Genomic DNA, 19,329 nt, shown 5'->3' with positions numbered 1-19,329 from the left:
TTAAATGTTACAAAGTCAAAATAAGCTTTTAAAAAGTGTATGTGTGGGGCTTTCAATACGTGTAACACATTGATCAACAGAGCTCTATGCACAGGAAAAGCTCACCCACACGTAAGTGTGTATACATTAGGAAAAAACATTAAGAAAATGCACATTGTCCTGATGATAGTAACTTCATTCCTAGGAATACATTCTCAGCTAGGAAATCCCGGAACCTGTGTACCAAGAGCCACTTGTTCATAGCAGAACTGTTTGATAATCTCAAAACAACCAATCAAATACTTAAAAGAAACAAAAAGAAAACCAAATGCTTATGAACAGCAACAACAAAAAAATGGGTGAGTTTAAAAATGCAACACAATTGAACAACAAAACATATAGGTGAGGAAAATGTCCAAAAATAGGGTGACCTACAAACGTTCATTCACAAGCAAAACTGAATGCCATTTTAAAATGAAAAAAAAGGAAAAATAACGTAAGTTCTAAAATAAGGGACACTTCCAGGTAAAAGGGAAAAGTTACAGTTAGAAAATGACAGAGGTGGCTTAAAAATTGGTAAGACTGGTTCTTTCCCTGGCTAATGAGTTCATAAAGTGGCATTTTTTCTTCCTTTAAAAACACGGCATAAATGTCTTATAACACTTTTATACATGTACTCCACAAGAAATTTCATGACTCATATTGTATTTAATAAATTTAGAAAGGATTTATAAGATAAAATGAATTTTTTGGTGAAAATTTACCTGATTCTCATGTGTATGTCTTCTGAATGTATTTCTCTTTTTAACAAATTTCATATCTTTTCTGTAGTCTCTGAATTTTTCTTTTTTGTGATGTTGACTCAGAGCAAATCTATCATTAACATTTTCATCACGATTTTCCATTTTGTTCTACATGTTTATAAAATTAATTATACTCTGGGTTAGTACAGCTTCAACAGAACCAATGGAAGACACAGAAAACTTCAGGAAGACAGGCTTTATATAACACACGAGATTAAATTCAAAATGCAAAGTGATTTTTAATACATCCTCGTTCTACAAAAAGGGCTAGAAAACAAATGCTTTAGTTTGCCATGTTTTACAAACAGTAAGTTACCAGATATACTTAGTTAACCTGCTTATTATTCATATTAAGAAGTATTACAATCTCTTTTCTTTGAGGCACGAGAAATTTCTATGCTAATTTTATGTACAACCTCCTAACTTTATTTTAATAATTTCCTTATATTTTACAAATTATCTATTTTTTATATATTTAATAACATGAAATCTATTTTGATAACCTCATCATTTTACATTCCTTGCTGTATGCAGCAACTGTTCATACTGCATTTAGAACGCATTATTTTAGACACATCAATTCAAAAAGCCTTACTAAACATGCACACATGATTATAGAAGGGAGTCTTAAAAGGCACACAAATAGCACTGTATTCAGGAGTGGGAGCAAAAAGACCAATGTATTTTAATCTTAGTTAAACTTGTCATGTGATTTAAGAAACTACAAATTTTAAAAACTTCCAAATTGTTCCTCGCATGAATACAAGTTTCTACTTACATATAAAAATGTTTCAGTTTAGACTAATAGTTGCTGAGTGATTGATTTGATAAACTAACAGACCTATTACACATAGCATAAACTGAACATTAGCTTTTCTACAGCAGAACCAATGAGGCTTTGTTGTTGTTGTTTATCACTAATGTCTGTGACACACTGCTGCACAACAGCTTCGTTCTTCCCATTTTGTTGTTTTTTCTGTTGTCTTGTTCTTCATGTTAATACAAGTTTATTTGTGTTAAGCTCTCTGTTCTGTTCACTTAGTTATATGTTTGACTTTAGACCCCTATGAACAGAGTGCTCAGGGATGAGGAAAAGTTCTATAAGGCACGTGATACAGCAAGCACACAACTTTTAAGTGATTAGCACATACTGGCGTCCAACGTGGTGGCAAGAGTTTCCACCTAAAACCTGAGAAAAAAGATTCTAAAACGGAGCTAAAAACAGTTCCTAATTGTCTCTCTCAAATGAGCGGCAGCTGCTGGTTTGAGCTACTGGCGGGTTCCTAGCGTGCACGCTCAACCTGCCTATGGTGGGAATGAGGCCTCTGCAAGTGGCACATTAAGCTGCATTATGGATTTAGCCTTTGCTAGTACAAAACAAAAAATGAGGTTTCTGGGCTACATGCTGCTTGGATAAAAGCATAGACCCACAATGGCTCCCAGAGCTGGCAGTAAGCATACCGCTGCCATGTTGGGAAGCTGAGGTGGGCGGAGCCAGCAGCCACAGCTGCTGCAGCTTAAAGCAACAGATTCACAATAAGACGGATTCAGATGTAATAGTTTAAAATGTGTGTAAAATATACGTAGGCTTAAAAGAGACAAAAAAAGGTGATATATACAGTATAGAAACAAATACATAGTTTTAAAAAATAAAGTCTTTAAAGAGACAGTAAAATTAATATAAAAAAATAAGCCACGTGAAGATGAATATTACACAGAGAATCTGGATTGTGTTGTCTTTGGGATTTTTAACTGCAGAAAAACATTTGATTGTAAAAGCTGTTGAGTTATGCCAAAATGTATATTTTAAAGGTACCTTGACTTCAAAATTTGGATATAAGGATGTGTTACTTTGGAAAGGAGACTCTGCTTTTGTTCCCACAGAAAGCCAGAGGCTATGGATTTATTCCAGATTAAGATACATCAGGTTTGACCAGCCAAGACCCCCTGAAAGGTCTCCGATGACACCATGGCCCAGATGATCCAACATCCAGAACCGTTTCAAGACAACTGGCTCAGATGATACAGCCTCACGGACTACTCCATGATCCTAAAATTTTCTTTGTTTCCCCAGAAGATACAGGGCCCCCCTCCAGCAGGAAGTAGTAAGAGAAGCTACGCCCAAATTCCCAAATATACCAAGCTGACTTTGGAGATATGTAAAGGTTAAAACCTTCCTTTTTAAGAAAAGAAAAGGGGAAGTGCTGTGGGATGGTCTGTATGTCAAATGTGTTGCTGATTGGTCAATAAATAAATCACTGATTGGCCATTGGCTAGGCAGGAAGTATAGGCGGGACAAGGAGGAGAATAGAGCTGGGAAGTGGAAGGCTGAGGAAGAGACACTGCCAGCCGCCATCAGGATAAGGAAGATGTAAAGTACCGGTAAGCCACAAGCCACGTGGCAAGGTATAGATTAATAGAAATGGATTAATTTAAGCTGTAAGAACAGTTAGCAAGAAGCCTGCCACGGCCATACAGTTTGTAACCAATATAAGTGTCTGTGTTTACTTGATTGGGTTTGAGCGGCTTGGGACTGGCGGGTGAGAGAGATTTGTCCTGACTGTGGAGAAAATACCACATTTGAGGAACTCAACAATTCTCTAGGCACATATGCATTATTTCAAAGAGTCCTAAAACATACTTACAAAAACTTCCACATGTACTCAACTTATGGCCTAAAAATATAAGGTTGATATACTCGATTTCAGATCCCAAGATTTATAATTTTTTTTAAACCAAGAACAGGCTCTCTTCTATAATTCTTTAGGAAAAAGATCAGAGAATATTTAACTCATAAAATTTTACCTGGGTTCTATACATCCTTCTGTCTCCAGCAGCTTTCATTTCAAGAAATCCTGTGTCTTTCTTAAGATCTTTGCTTTTTTCTTGATTGCTGTATTTGGTCCAACCAGAACTAGTTTGGGAATCTTCATCATTCTGAATTTCTTTCTGTATGTGAATAAAAAAGTTTAGGCCATTAACTAAGTATAATAATGTTATTATGCATATTTATTATATATATTTTATGGACTTCAACTTAACATATAATTGCATATACTGTCTAATCAAGTCTTCCTAAAAGAAAGGTTATAAAAAAAACTGGTAAAATATTTCAAGGAACCAATACTTATAACAAACTTTCTAAATAATAGTGATTTCTGTATGTCACATACATACACAAAAAAAGTGAATGATTTGTCTAGTAACTGCTATTTATTGAGGAATCAAGGACAAAAATATTTTATATAGCCTTATAAACATTAAGAACACATCTCAGATACTAAAAATTGTAGTATCTGTCAGACTTCCTTGTCTAGTAACAATCCTATCTGAGTCATCTAGGACCAAAACATTTTATACACAGCCCTATGCAAATTAAAGTTACAATTCAGGGCTGGTGAGAGCTCAGTCAGTAACCTGTCTACCATGTAAGCATGAAGGCTTGTATTCAATCCCTAGAATCCAGACAAATAAAATAGCTTTGTTTGCTAACACACACTTAGAATCCAACACTTGGGAGGTAGAGACAGGTAGATCCTTAGGGCTTGCTGGCCAGCTGCCATAGTTTACATGGCAAGCTCCAGAAACCCTGTCTCAAGAAACAAATATCAAAGAAAGAAAAAGACATAAAGTGCAAATAAAACAAAACCCACAAAATAAACAACAACCAAAAAATAAGGTGGACTATTCTCAAGGTCCTCACAAGGTGGCCTCTACACTTGAGAATGTACCTGAGTGCATATATACAAACCTCCACACAAACTACAATCTAGACTTAAACTTGTCAAGTTGTGGATAGACTGTTTACCTTTCAGTCTTTCACTGATAAGAGTTCTCATTTGCAAGATAATTCAGCACCTATGTTACAGAACAACACCTTTACCTTCTGCTACTGCAAACAGTCTTGAAAAAAAAAATCTGAATTGAGTTCATAAACCATTTTCTAAGTCTTTATAAAGTATCCATGTAATTATACATATAATGTAGTGGCAGGAAAACAAGCTAAAAGTAAAGGTGAGCTCCTAATGGTTCCCAAGACATCTCTGTGCAAGTGTCCACATGCTCACATTTGCACAGAAAAGTGGAGGACCAACATCTTAGGCAATAATTACAACGGAATCTAAACCGTCAGCCACACTGCTGCCCTTACTAGTGAGGACTCCCTCCTCAGGCAAGAGTCCCCCTTCAGCAGACAGCAATTTTGTAGCCCCAGAATAACCCTTGAGAGCAAGTGATGGAATTTCTACATCAACTCAGAAGTTAAGGTGAAAATTTAGAAAAATAAGAACTTCTCTTTCTCCCTTTTAAAGAATCATCTTAAATACATAAACAATTTCTATTTGGAAGAATTTGCGGCAAGAAAAATAGTTTGTTTTTTAACCTCACATGGTTGAAAGAAGATAAATCCCTAGCCTGGACAAATAAATAGTTAAAATCAGGACTAATTCTACAAAGATTTCAGTTAAACAGAATGCAAAGGAACATTTATTATCATTAGCAAAAAGACCACAAACATAATGTTTACTTTTTATCCTTTTCAAGAGCTACACAAGAGATCTACACATTGGGGTGCATTATACAAGTACTCTAACATAAGGATTTAAGAATTAGACACTGATACATAAAATGTGACATGTGAAAAACTTAAATTGAAACAATATTTCATTATACAGCGAAAGATAAGGCTATAAGTTCCACTCCCAGGGACAGCCACGGTGGCTGGGCTGGCTCCACACCACTGCTGCTGCATCTCCAAAACACTGGGCTCCTGGGCTGCAACTGGACTTCACCTTCCTCGAGAGCCTCTCCTGGACTCTTCAGGAACCTGAGCCATGCCAGACAGTGCCAAGCCTCAGTCACTCTCCATGAGCCCTTCATGCCTTCAAAACCAGTACTACCTGGGTGACTCTTACAATAACTAGCTGAGCCACCAGCAGGAGGTAAGACCTTGGCTGCCTCTGGACCACAGGTTTTGTGTTTGACTTTGAGTTAACACTTCCCAGAAGACTTCACCTCAATAGTGCTGGCCTCTTACTTAATCACAGCTGATTCTTCAGCCCCAGCTGCCTAGCACCCAGATTGTCTCAATAAAGTGAAGGTTTTACTTTAGGTTCAAGTTTCTTGTTAATCACAGCCAAATCTTCAGCTCCAGATGACCAGACACTATATATTCTTCAAGCAAAAAACTTGGTAGGGTTTTTGCTTTCCTCTGAAACTTCATACGCCAGGACTCCGTTATCTGCACTGCTCTCAACATTCTTACCTTCCAAGCTCACTGAGCTCAACACTCAATGGTTTTTCTAGCCCCAAGTTCCAAAGTCCTTCCACAATCCTCCCAAAACCAGCATGGTCAGGTCTGTCACAACAATACCCCACCACCCTGGTACCAACTTGTCTTAGGGTCACTATTGCTCTGATGAAACACCATGACAAAAAGCAACCTGGGGAGGACAGGGTTGATTTCACTCACAGTTCCACATAACAGTTCATCATCAGAAGCAGTGAGGGCAGGAACTCAAGCAGGGCAGGAACCTGGAGGTAGGAACTGATGCAGAGGCCATGGAAGGGTGCTGCTTGGTGGCCTGCTCATCATGGCTTGTTCACCCTGCTTTTTTACAGAACCCAGGTCCATCAGCACAAGGATGGTACCACCCACAATGAACTGAATTTCACTCCAATCACTAATTAAGAAATGCCCTACAAATGGATCTTATGGAGGCATTTTCTCAATTGAGTCCCCCTCCTTTCAGATAACTCTTAGCTTACGTCAAGTTCACATAAAAACTAGCCAGTACAGTGGTGGTGTGTGTCTAACATCCCAGCACTGGTGAGACACAGGCAGGCTAATCTATAGGGTTTGCTAGTCAGCAAGCCTAGCATAGTCAGCTATCTGCAAATCCAGAAAGAAACCCTGACTCCAAAAAGCAAGGTAGATGACTCCTAACATAGGGGGCAGAGGAAGTCCTGAGTGAGTAAAATCCTGAGTAAATGTGTGCTGTTGACATGGGCACAGACATGTCAAGAAACCACAGGCTCAGGGATGGCAAAGTCTTCCTCTGGGTACCAAATACAAGTAGGGACAGTGTGTACAGAAAATGTGCCCCATAGACTTCCCCTTCCAGATATTAATACCCTGAACACTGCTCCCCTACAGAGAGTGGTCCTACAGAGATTAGCTAAACCTGCCCCCTTGATCCAGCTATAAACCACAAACCTTGCCTCCATGCTGTATGTAGTAATCCTGCCTCCTTGTTCAGCTGTATGCAAAACCCCACCTCACTATTCAATTATACATAATAAATATGCTGAGTTTAAGGGGTACTGCAGCTCCTTCATCTGAAAGCTGAGACCACCCAACCCCCAGCTGTTCTGTGTCCATCATTCCACATTCCCTCAATGTCTCCAGTGAGGTCCAAATCCCAGGAGCCATGCATAAATGTGGCTTCCTGAGGGACATCTGAAGATGATCTCTTGCCCACATCCAAATACACATGAACACACACACACACACACACACACACACACACACACACACACACTTGTGTACAAAATCTGTGCAAGCTCAAACCAGACAATATCTCAGTACCGGAGTGAGAGTGTGTATGCAGTCCCATGCTTAGCTGAAGAGCTACTAGCAATTACTAGCTGCTGAGAAAAGCAGGACCAGTTTTCTCGCATATCAACCACACTTCATGGCAAGCCCAACACCCATAGGGACTGAGAGAGGAAGTAAGGGAAGAAAGAAAAGGGGGTGGGTAAAGAGGAAGGGGAAAGGAGAGGGAAACAAAGTGCATAAAGTAGGGTGGGTAGGGAGGTCGGAGTGGACCTGGGAGGAGTTAGGAGTGAATATGATCAAAATACATCATTAACTCAAAGAAATAATAAAAATATTATTTAAAAAAAAGTTAACACAAACCCTTCCCTAAACTAAAATACCAATATTTTCTTCAATTTATTACTATTAGATTTATAGAAATTATTTTAAATGTAAATATTCTTTTTTTTAAAAATTCCTTACTTTACAAATATTGCTTAGCACCAACTAGGTTTTAAGCATGGTAAGGCCTTTCTCCACATCTATTATATGGAAAGAAGTTCACATCTAGTCTATTTTATGCAGTATAGTGCTATATGTCAGTGTGTAATTAAAAGTCCACTGATTTATAAAGTCTATTACCTAAGAATACAGCAGTGGAAATCCTAGTTAGTCTACCTTGTTTCTTTCAGATGTCTAACTAGTGTCTGTCTTGGATCAGGTGTAAATACTCTACTCTCAAGTCTAATTCTAATATCCTGCCAAGGCATTTGTCACACAGTTTGAATAAAAGAATTCATGAGACTGGATTTGGGATTAATAACAAGATTACGAACTTGAGAAATCAAGTAACAAACAACAGTGTTTAAAATGCTACTTAGTTCTTAACACAGACTATAGCCTTTGAAAAAACAAAACAACAAAAATAGAACTCATCAGTGCATAGCTCACCTAGCTCAAATGGGCTGGAAATCACTGTGTAGCTTTTACTGGTCTTGGATTTGTGATCTTTTGCTACAGATTCCCAAGTGCTGGGATTATCGATGTGTAACACTATGCCTGACTACACCTTGATTTTTTTTAGGCCAGGGGTGGGGGTGGATCTTTTTCTTTTCTTTTTGAGATTATAAAAGTTACATCATTTTGCTTTTCTCTCATCCCACCAAACCATCCTTGCTTATTTTCACATTCATGGCTCCTTTTTCCCCACTAATTGTTGTTACATGCACATATGTGCATGTATAAGTGTATGTATGTATGTATGTATGTATGTATGTATGTATGTATGCATAAGCACATGTCCTAACTACAACCTGCTCAGTTTGTATAATGCTCCGTGTATGTTTTTGTACTTTCAGGGCTGCCCATTCGGAACTGGATAAGTAACTGGGCTCTGCCCGGAGAAGACTCTCTCTCCCATTCTCAGCATTCCGCAGGAGCCTGTAGTTCTCTGGGCACAGCTGAAGCCTAGTGGGTTTTCTACCATGCACTCTGGTGGTGGTCTACGTTTAGGCAGTCATGCTGGTAAGACTGTGGTGCAACTTCTGACAGTAGTGAAGAGAGGATCTCATGGAAAACTCCCTCATCTCCTGGGTCTTAGAATCCTTCCACTCTCTCTTCCTCAGGTTCCCTGAACCTTAGGTATAATAACAGTTTTATAAAGGTTTTTCTTTGACTCTTACATGGAAATTTCACAATTAACTAATATCTTGTGATATTTAAATCCATTACAAAATTTTAACTACTTACAGAAAAAGTCAGTGAATGAAACCTAAAAATAACCCAAATGAGAGATGTGGCAAATGGGGTAGATTTTAGTAAAGAAAACAAAATTCACTGAGTGGCGCTTTACTCTTATGACAGTTATGGGAATTCAGGCGATTTATTTAATTCACTGTACCTCAATTTCATCAACATGAAGTGGGATGGCTATAATTCCAACTGCATAGAAATAGAGGTTTAAATAAGAGTGTAAAGTGATTAGCATAGTGTACACAGTGATCACTGTCGGCACGGAGCAGCAGTTCTAATAGTTCTCACAACCACAGCAAGATTAGGAATGAACTTTAACACACCCAGCGACATACTACTGCATGTACTATGGCATAGAACAAAATGACTTCATGATATCTCAGAACAAGCAAAGCAGAAATCTAGGTAAAATTAGTTGATTTAACTTAGAAAGTCTTTATGTTGCCCCTGTTGTATATGTTCTTCAACTCATTTTAATTCCCTTCTTTTAAGAAAACTTCTGTGTGTCTATGACGTGTGTGAGCACGCACGATCATATATGCGTATGTGCCATGGGTAGAGGTAGAGGACAAGTTTGGGTGTCATCTTCACCTTCCACCTTGTTTGAGACAGGATCTTTTATTGCTTGCTCCTGTGTATGCTAGGATAGCTGGCCCATGAGCTTCCAGGGATAGTCCTGTCTTCATCGCCCACCTCGCCACAGGAGTCTGGGATCACAGGTGTGTGCTACTGTGTTGGGCTTTACATGGGCCCTAGAGCTCTGAACTCAGGTCCTCACACTTTGCTCATGGAGCCATCACCCCAGATCTCTTAGTTTCCTTTAGTTCTCAGTCCAAAGAAATTTAAGCATTCTAAAATAACTTCTTTCTGTAAAATCTGACACACAGATCAACAATTAACACCTATTAGTAATTTTGCACCTTTGTGTTCCTTTACTTTACAAAATTTTTTACTAACCTGCATTTTACTAGAAAATGAAATTAATAATTTCTATGTTCTTTCTCCATTACTAAATAGTAAAGTACCTCAAAAATGGATATCTGATGTTATTTATTTCATATCTCTAATGCATTGCACAGCAAGTCTTCCATAGAGACTTACAAAAACCTAGACTAAATATTAATCCAAATCTGCCACTCAGCTTTCTAAAAAGTTTAGGAACATTAAACACAAGAGTTTTTGTGATCGCCATTTTTAACTCAGTCAATTTCCACAGCACCTCTTCCTAGATAATACTTTAAAGGAAGTATGTGAGGTGCACAATGTGTTCTATGCCACAGAATTGGAAGAAAAGAGTAAGGTGAAGTTAACGTTCTCATTTTTCCTAGAAATAATCACAATGTGTTTTTTCTCACTTATACCAGCTACGTAATTCTGTCTGACCCAGAACTTACAAAACAATGTATTTTAAACTCAGTATATAAACTAGATGCTATCTGCTACTTTTGGTTGACATGTTTGCTGTTCTTTAATACTTCAGCAGCTATATCTTAATATTGCCATAGTCTTATTGTATATTAGGTTTGTATGGTTATTATGTAATATACTCCAATCATTCATCTTCACAGAAAATATATAATTCAGATATACTTTAAGAATGACTTTCTGTCGCTGGTGGCAAGTACTAGAAAACCACCTGAAACAACTCAACACAAGTATTAACTCTCAGAATGGCGATGAGGGTCAATGAAAGAACTCATTTTGAGAGTGATAAATCCAGAAACTCAGGGATCAGCAAGGGTTCAGACTTTTTGTTTTGGCCTGTGACACAGTCCTGCTGCAGAGCCCAGAGGAGCCTGAATTCATGATCCTTTTGCTCCACTCTTCCAGAGTTCTGGAATGGTAGGTGCCTACCTCTAGGGCTATGGTGAGTGTCTGGATTCTACCTTCATTCTGTTGTCTATATGGTTGTCTTCTTATCAAGGCTAGACTGAGGAGGAAATATTTTAACTCTTACACTTCTCACTACCCCAAAGATCTGACCACATGATCATTCCTAGATCAATCACTGTCAAGGACAATGACATTTCCTATAGTTCAAATGATACATCCCATGAACTAAATCCAATTTTCCAAGCTTATACTGCTACTGCTCACCAGGAAAAGGTGAGTATAGAAAGACATATTATGTGTACTCTCAGAAGATTCAGAAGGCTTTCACAATTTCTGCTGATCTAACAAATATGAAATGAGAATCCATGTTCCAGCTCTGTGTGAGGTGATCGGGACATATTATGGAAAACACAAAGTTAAAAGAAGAATATTATTAGGTAGAAATTTATTCTAGATGTACAAAGAAAAGATTTGATGTTAGTATGATGTTAGAAAAAAAGAGAAGCAGTTTGAATCAAGAGACATGTGAAATAGAATCAATATGACTTAGTAATGACTGGATACAAGAAATCAGGGAAGGAAGGTTCTGATTCTAGGTCCCTGGCCCTATGTACAAGCTAACAGGGATCATTTCCTGGTATCCACTGAAATGAGGTAGAATGGAAGGAGTATGACTGTTCATAGATGAAGGTTATTTATGAACACCCTGAGCTTTCTCTAACCCTACGTGTGAGACATAAATTCTTCACTTATCTATTAGGAGTTTCATCTGGAGTTTGATTCCTGTTCAAAAACTTGAGATTGGTATTTATATGACAAAGGAAGAAGGAAGAAGGGGGAACAGGACAGGAAATTATTTCTAAGTCTTAGAAATAATTCTCTCTTTTCAAAAAGAGACAGCAATCTCAAATTTATATGCCATGCATTCTCTGCTATTTTACTATAGTATATGGTAAAATAATTAAAATTACTTTTCGCATATACCACTAAAGCATTTATGGTATGAGTAGAGACTGAAACAAGTTTAACTTAAGTTTCTCTCAAATCTATACCCACATTCAACTATTTAAGAAATTGAGAATGCCTTAAAATATCCCATTTCATGTTTCTAATCATTGCATTTTCAAAATTCAGAACTCAATTTTAATATAAATATTCAGCCCTCCATTTCCACATGTTCTAAATCCACGAAATCGATAAACCCAGTTGGATAACAGGCCTATAATGCTTAAATCTGACTGGTACTAAACATGTAGGCTTGTAGTAATAGAGATAATTCAAAGTGTACAGGAAGGTGGATACAGATGACAGTTAAACCCTCTGTTATTTTACATAAGGGGGTTTGAGAGCTTAGCATCTGTAAACTTTGGTGTCTAAGGGGTAGCCTAGACCCTATCCTCTGGTACCGACATAGAAATGACTTCATTTCACTCTGTTGATACTTTATAAAAACAAACATTTTAAGACGTCTAGTACTTATTGTACTTACCTCTAAAAGAAAATCCCCTAAATACTGAATTGGATAAAACGGAGCCTTAAAGTTCTTTTGTTCTTGCTCAGCACTGATTCTTGCATTACTGGCAATCACATGAGTTATCCCACTTGGAGAACTTTTTGGTAAAATGACATTTGCCTTTCCAGCCTCCAAAACTCTAAATAAAAATGTAGATGATGAAAAAAAATAAGGCATTAGAAAAACTGAGTCTATTCAGTCAATTATCAGTTACTTCCTTAGGGATAGAAATACATTTCCTGAAAAGGTCATTCCCTTGGGTCACTGAGGGACCATGGAAAGTTAACAACCGCAATAATCTCTTAAATCTAAGATGTCTAGAACAAATGTTCTTTAAGAATCTTACTATTCTTTCTATCTGTTTCTTCATATGGGAATGTTTTTATGAACCATGATTATTGAAGGAACTGACATATACAAGTCACAGCAATAAGTCAAAACAACAGGTACCAGGTATCCTGGGAGGGAAAACACATCTCCAAGGAAATCACTGTGAACCACAATAAACAAACAAACAAACAAACAAGCAATACTAGCTGCCAAGACTCAACTAAAGAGTTGTCCTTTAACATTTCTTGATTTGGAGAGGCAGAGGCAGAAGGATCTTAAGTGTACACTCACCCTGGAGTGAAATGAATAAATTCTAGGCTAGTCTGGGATATAAGTGAGATCCTATCTCATGAAACAAAACCAAACAAAAATCAAAACAGATAAAAACAAAAGAAAAAAAAGCTTAAACTCATATAAGAAATAGTTTTACATTAAGGATTCTGAAGGTATTACACACAGAGATAAACTCATTCGAATATGAATTATGGTTTGGCTTCTGTTTAGATTCTAGAAAGCAAGAAAAGGCAAATAATCTATACAATCACAATTTTTCTTGAACCTATAACATAAACTACTTCACTTTTGCAGAACAAAAGAAGGAAAGAAAAAGAACAGAGGAAAGCATGACAATGAGGTAAGTTTTAAATATATTTAATGGTAAAGTATAGCTAGTATGATACTAGGCATCTGCTACAAGAAAAGTATGTCTTCACTTGCATATCCTTAGTCCAGGCCTTTCATGAGAAAGAAAAGTTTGGATAAAGGGCTAAGTGAAAACAGAAGAGGAACTTCCCTGGTGACTGTGCTGGGCCAGTGGTTACTGGCTGCCACTGAAATATAGGTACAAAAATCACATTTTTTTTCTTATACAAAGCAAGTACATCTAGACTACTAGAGAATGATAAAGCGTCTGTGCATTTCTATGAAGAGCTCTCTAAGGCAGACTCTATAAGGCAGAATTTGAGTGTCATGTGAGCCATGGAAGGAAGACGACACTCAGTGCTTTGAGAAGGTTCCAGCAACAAGAGTCAGCAATTTAGACAATGCTTAGCACTGAAGCCCATCTAGCATAATGAAGAAATCTATCCCTCCAGAATTGTGACTTACAAAGGAGTAATTACATACAAGAAAAGCATGATGGGAGTCTTTCTATGATGTGGTGATTGATGAGAGGCAAAGGTAAAGTAAGAACACTAAGAAAAGACCTCATTGTGCAATGGTCCCACAAAAAGCCCACAAAGAAATTGGAGTCTAGTGCTGTAAGTCTGACATGCTGAAGGTTATTATATACAGCATTAACAAAACCCACACCCACCCGGCCCACCAGTGAAAAGATTATCACACACATGTGCATACACACACATATGCACACACATACATGAAGGGAAGATACTATCCACTCTGGCTTCTACACAAAATGCCTAGGATAAAACAAAGTGCAACACTCTCAGTCCTGTAGCAGTTTGCTTGTAGGTACCCCTTTACTCATCCTATCTCCATTCCATGGGGACTCCTTCTCTCGGTTTAGACATAGCTTAGCTCTTTCTAGTGGATACTCTCAAGGAAGACTTAATGCCAATATTCCTCAAATTATTCTTCAAAAGAGAAACTGAAGGGACATTTCACATTTCTTTTTATGAGGCCACTATTACTCAATACCTAAATTACAAACACCCACCCCTCCCAAAAAAAATTATAGACCAATATCCCTATGAACATAGATGCAAAAATTCTCAATAAAATACTTGCAAAACTGAATCCATGAAAATATCAAAAAGATTGTCTACCATGATCAAGTTGGATTCATCCCAAACATGGTTCATATATAAATTGATAAATTTAATCTACCACACAAACAGACATAAGACAAAACCAAATGATCATCTCATTAGATTCAGAAAAGGCCTTTAACAAAATCCATCCTTCTTTCATGATAGGAATATATGGGCCATACCTCAACATAATAGACAATCTATAGCAACACAAACAACATCAACCTAAATGGAAAAAAACTCAAAGCATGTCCACTAAAATCAGGAACAAGATAAGGTTGTCCACTCTCTCCATACCTACTCAATATAATATGTGAAGTCTTAGCTAGAGCAATAAGACAAGTAAATGAAAACTAGGGGATACAAATTGGAAAGGAAAAAGTCAAAGTATATTTATTTGCAGAAGATACTGTTTTATACATAAAAGATCTAATCTAAAAATTCTACCAGGAAACTTGTACAGCTGAGAAACACTTTCAGGAAAGTAGCAATATTCAAAATTAACACACAAAAATCAGTAGCCTTTCTATATACAAATGACAAGCAGACTAAGAAATCAGAGAAATGGTACCTTTCACAATGGCACCCAAAAATTAAAAAATATAACTTATTTTTAAAAATCTAAGGACAGATTTAAAAAAAAAAAACTAAAACAATTACGACACTGAAGAAAGAAGTTGAGGAAGACATTAGAAGTTGGAAAGGTCTCCCATGCTCAAGAATCAGTAGGATTAATATAATGAAAATGGCCATCCTGTCAAAAACTGTCTATAGATTTAATATAATGCCATCAATATTCCAACACAGTTCTTCACAGAAATTAAAAAAAGATAATTTTCAGCTTCAAATAGAAACACAAATAACCCAGGATAGCTAAAATAATCCCAAATAATAAAAGAACTGTTGGAAATACTACAACCCCCAATTTCAAGTTGTACTACAGAGCTTCAGTAATAAAATCAGCAAGGTATTGACTTCAGACCCTTGGATCAATGTAGTCAAATTAATCCCCAGACATAATTCTACTAACCTATGGACACCTGATTTTTGACAAAGAAGCCAGAAATACACACTAGAAAAAAGACAGGATCTTTAACAAATGGTTACTGATCAAATTGGATGGTTGCATGTAGAAAGCAAATCCATTCATATTCAAGATCCTGCACAAAACTCAATTCCAAATGGATCAAGGACTTTAACCTAAGGCCAGATACACTGAATTTGATAGAATAAGAAAGTGAGGAATAGTCTTGAACTCACTGGCACAGAAAAACACTCCTTAAACAGGACACCAATAGCATAGGCACTAAAAACAATAAATACGACCCAATGAAACAAAAAAAGCTTCGTTATGACAAAGGACAACACCATCCAGATAAAATGGCAGGCTACAGAATGTGAAAAGGATCTTTGCTAATTATACATCCAATAGAGGGCTAATATCTAAAATATATAATGAACTAAATAAAACCCTGGACATTATGAAAAGCTAACCCACAACTGGACAATATGCAAAAAGTGAAGAGGTTTCTAAATGTGATCTTTTCATGAAACCCCCCCTCTCAGGTCTGAGAGAGCTAATGTGGAATAGGAGACAGAAGGAATATCAGAGCCAGAGGGAATGGATGACTCCAAGGAACAGTAACAGTGATTCCTAGACACAACAAAACTGATACACACATTAACTGGGAGACTGTGGCAGCATGCATGAAGCCTGCACAGCTTCAAGCCAGACGAGATGCCAGTCCTGAGTTGGGAAGGTGGAAAAGGGATCCCACCCTAACCAAGAAGCTTTCTGCAACTGGCACCCGTGTGCAAAGGCAAGATTAGTTTTCTATGGTGGAGTCTCACAGGGTATAGTAAACACATTTCGGGGTAGGCTCCATGCTCAGCAAATATTCTAAAACATATCCTTTTAGGTTTTAGTTACTAGAGGCTTCGTTACATAGACATTAGTAAGTTCTTACCTACCAATAATTAATATTTTTTAAACATAAATGGCTTAAATTCTTCAACCAAAAGATAAACAAACTCACATCTCAAAATACATGTCTATAAGACTTGAACTTTAATGCACGCACAGGTGAGAAACCAAAAGTATTTCTATTTGTTTAAAGGGACTTGAGGTAAAAAACTATAAAAACAGACAAATGTCATTATGAAATTAATCATGAGGATACAGTAATTATAAACACACACACACACACACACACACACACATATACATAATACTAGAGAACCGAAATATATCAAATAAATATGAAAGGATAGAAAGGGAAAGTTATATTACAATAAATTATAAGGAAACTTAGGTATACAGCTTTCAACACTAGTGATTATCCAGACAGGAAACTGAAAAGGAAACATTAAATTTGAACTATATATCAGACCAAAGGGACCGAATACACATGCAGAACATCCCATCCAAAAGCAACAATACATATTCTTCTCAAGTATATAGAAAAGTCTCCAGGACAGATCATGTGCGATCACAAGACAAATTTGAACAAATTGAAGAAAATCTAATGTAGCTAAAATCATAATCACCATCTTTACTTACTGACAGTAGTACAAATTAAAAGAAAACACAAATAACTGGAAAATAAGCAGCGTTACACAATCACTACCCTAACTAAATAATAATAAGGCGAAAGTTGGTAATATCATGAGAGATCCTAGCCTAGCATGGGGTCAATCACCAGCATTGTAAAACAACCACAATAAAAACATCTTGAGCTTGGCGGTTGTGGTCTATGCCTTTAACCTTAGCACTTGGAAGGCAGAGGCAGGCTGATCTCTGAGTTCTGAGTTGAAGGCCAGCCTGGTCTACAGATCTAGTTCCAGGACAGCCACTGCTACACAGAGAAACCCTGTCTCGAAAAGACAAAAACAAAGAAAACAAAACAAAAACATCTTGAGACAAACTCTAAATGGGGACATAGCCCATTGAAAGTTACAGAATGTTGGAGGCCCTGCTGGTCAGAGGTTGCAGTCTACATTGGCTTGATAACTCTCTCCTAGCTTGGTACAATATGGAGGAAAGTGTGTGCGCGCACACACACACACACACACACACACACACACACACCCCACCCAGGAAGGGCTAACTTCATTTGGAGAATGTCTCTAATCCTGGATGCCTGATTATCTCAAGGAGGACCCTTGACACAGTTCCCTACAAAGTTCTTCCCCTTCTGCCCATATGGTGACTAGGTGACAAGCTCTAGCTGTTTTGATAGGGCTGCACTGCCACTAATCCAGCTATATGCTAAGAGCAGGCCACTTAATGCAAATTAGGTGATTCCCCAGCTCTTGTCCCCAATCCTATCTCATGTGGAATCAAGTTGTGCTGCCTCACTGAGGCTGTCTCCTGAAGGCTACTTCTGCCGTGTTCACAGGCCGTGCAAAGCTGTCTGCCCCTGCTTATGACTTTGTCCTCATGGACTGGTGGCCAAAGGACCTTGAGGAAAAAGGGAACCCCAAAATGGAAGGCAATAAAATACCTCAAGACAAATTTACAATAAAGCTTTACAGGCTCAGGAGTTTGAACTCTTGGTCCTCAACAGATGGCACTGTTTTTGGAGGGTGTAGAACCTTTGAGGTGGGAGGTACAGTTTGTAGTGGGCAGGTCAAACTTGCAGGTACAGATGAGCTTTCTCTCAAGGTAGGTCTCTGGGTTCCGATCTGCACATGTGTGACCAGCCTTGCCTTAAGATCCACTGTCATTCCTTCCCCACCACAACTGACGAGACATTAACTGAAACTTCAGCTAAATAAACCTCTTTCCTTGCGTTTACTTTTGATGGGTATTTTACCATAGGGACTGGAAAAACCAACACAATACAATAATAATAATAAGAAGAAAAAATTAACAACTTAATGTTACACCTCAAGGAAGAAGTATAAGAACAAACTAAATCCAAACTTAGGCAAATAAATGGAACAATAAAGATCAATGTAAATACTAAAATAAAAAATAGAAGATCAGGGTATGGTGGCATACACCTGTAATATGAGTTTTCAGAAAGTCTAGGCAGGAAGGTAAAAGTTCAAATAGCCTGTGACACTAGACCTTATATTAAAAAGACAAAAATGAAGGCTAGAAAACACATAGAAGAAAAAAAAATCTATGGAACTAAAAGCTAGATTTTGAAGAATAAAACTGAGAAACCATTACCTACATTAAGAAAAAAAGCAGTGAAGAGTCAAATCAATAAACATATATGAATAAAGACATTACAGTGATTCCACAAAAACATACTCTAATGAACAATTTACACACAAACAAACTGGGAAACCTAAAATAAATGGATTAAACTCTTGTACACACAATTTATCAAGATTGAACCAAGAAAAAAAAAAAAACCCTGAACAGACCAATAACAAATAATGAAATTAAATCAATAAAAGTTCTCCTATCAAGTAAAAGCCTAGACCTGAAGCATCACTTCTGTTTCCTACCAGACGTTCAGAAAACTGGTATCAATTTTTCTCTAACTATTCAAAAAACTTTTAGAGGACATTATTCCAGTCACATCCTACAAGGGCAGTATTAGTCTGTTGACTATGTCAGACAAGCTCAACACAAAAGCAAGTAAGATGGCATTTTGTAGGCAGTTTGTCTCAAACTGTTTTGTTTGGGCATTTTTTATCTTCTTGGTCTGTTGTTTGTGTGCTCTGGTTTTTGTTTTTGTGCTGCATGTATTTCTTTCTCTCTCTCTTTTTTTTTTCCTTTTTGGTTTCTGTTTGCTTAGTTTGAAAAGGAAAGGCTTGGAGTTGTGTGGTATAGAGGCAGGGAGGGGCATGGTTAGA

The 19,329-nt window shown here is 37.4% G+C and overlaps 1 protein-coding gene and 1 long non-coding RNA gene across 3 annotated transcripts in view; one reads left to right on the top strand and one right to left on the bottom strand.

Moving 5' to 3' along the window:
* The window catches only part of Slf1 (SMC5-SMC6 complex localization factor 1), an 80,892-nt gene that overhangs the window by 43,049 nt on the left and 18,514 nt on the right, over window positions 1–19,329 (bottom strand). For both annotated transcript variants that reach the window (XM_052743700.1, XM_052743701.1), the window contains exons 5-7: window positions 12,392–12,554; window positions 3,588–3,731; window positions 744–890 (exon numbers count right to left, since the gene is read on the bottom strand). In XM_052743700.1, the coding sequence (XP_052599660.1) occupies window positions 744–890; window positions 3,588–3,731; window positions 12,392–12,554 (454 nt within the window). The remainder of the gene's footprint in view (window positions 1–743; window positions 891–3,587; window positions 3,732–12,391; window positions 12,555–19,329) is intronic.
* On the top strand, window positions 3,955–18,885 carry LOC128113788 (uncharacterized). Its single transcript, XR_008219666.1, has 2 exons — window positions 3,955–8,841; window positions 13,334–18,885. It is a non-coding gene; the product is annotated as an uncharacterized LOC128113788 (long non-coding RNA).

This window comes from Peromyscus californicus, unplaced genomic scaffold (genome assembly GCF_007827085.1).
Source record: "Peromyscus californicus insignis strain IS unplaced genomic scaffold, ASM782708v3 Scaffold_18__1_contigs__length_77618521, whole genome shotgun sequence".
Classification (NCBI taxonomy): domain Eukaryota; kingdom Metazoa; phylum Chordata; class Mammalia; order Rodentia; family Cricetidae; genus Peromyscus; species Peromyscus californicus.
This window is presented reverse-complemented; position numbering and strand designations above follow the sequence as displayed.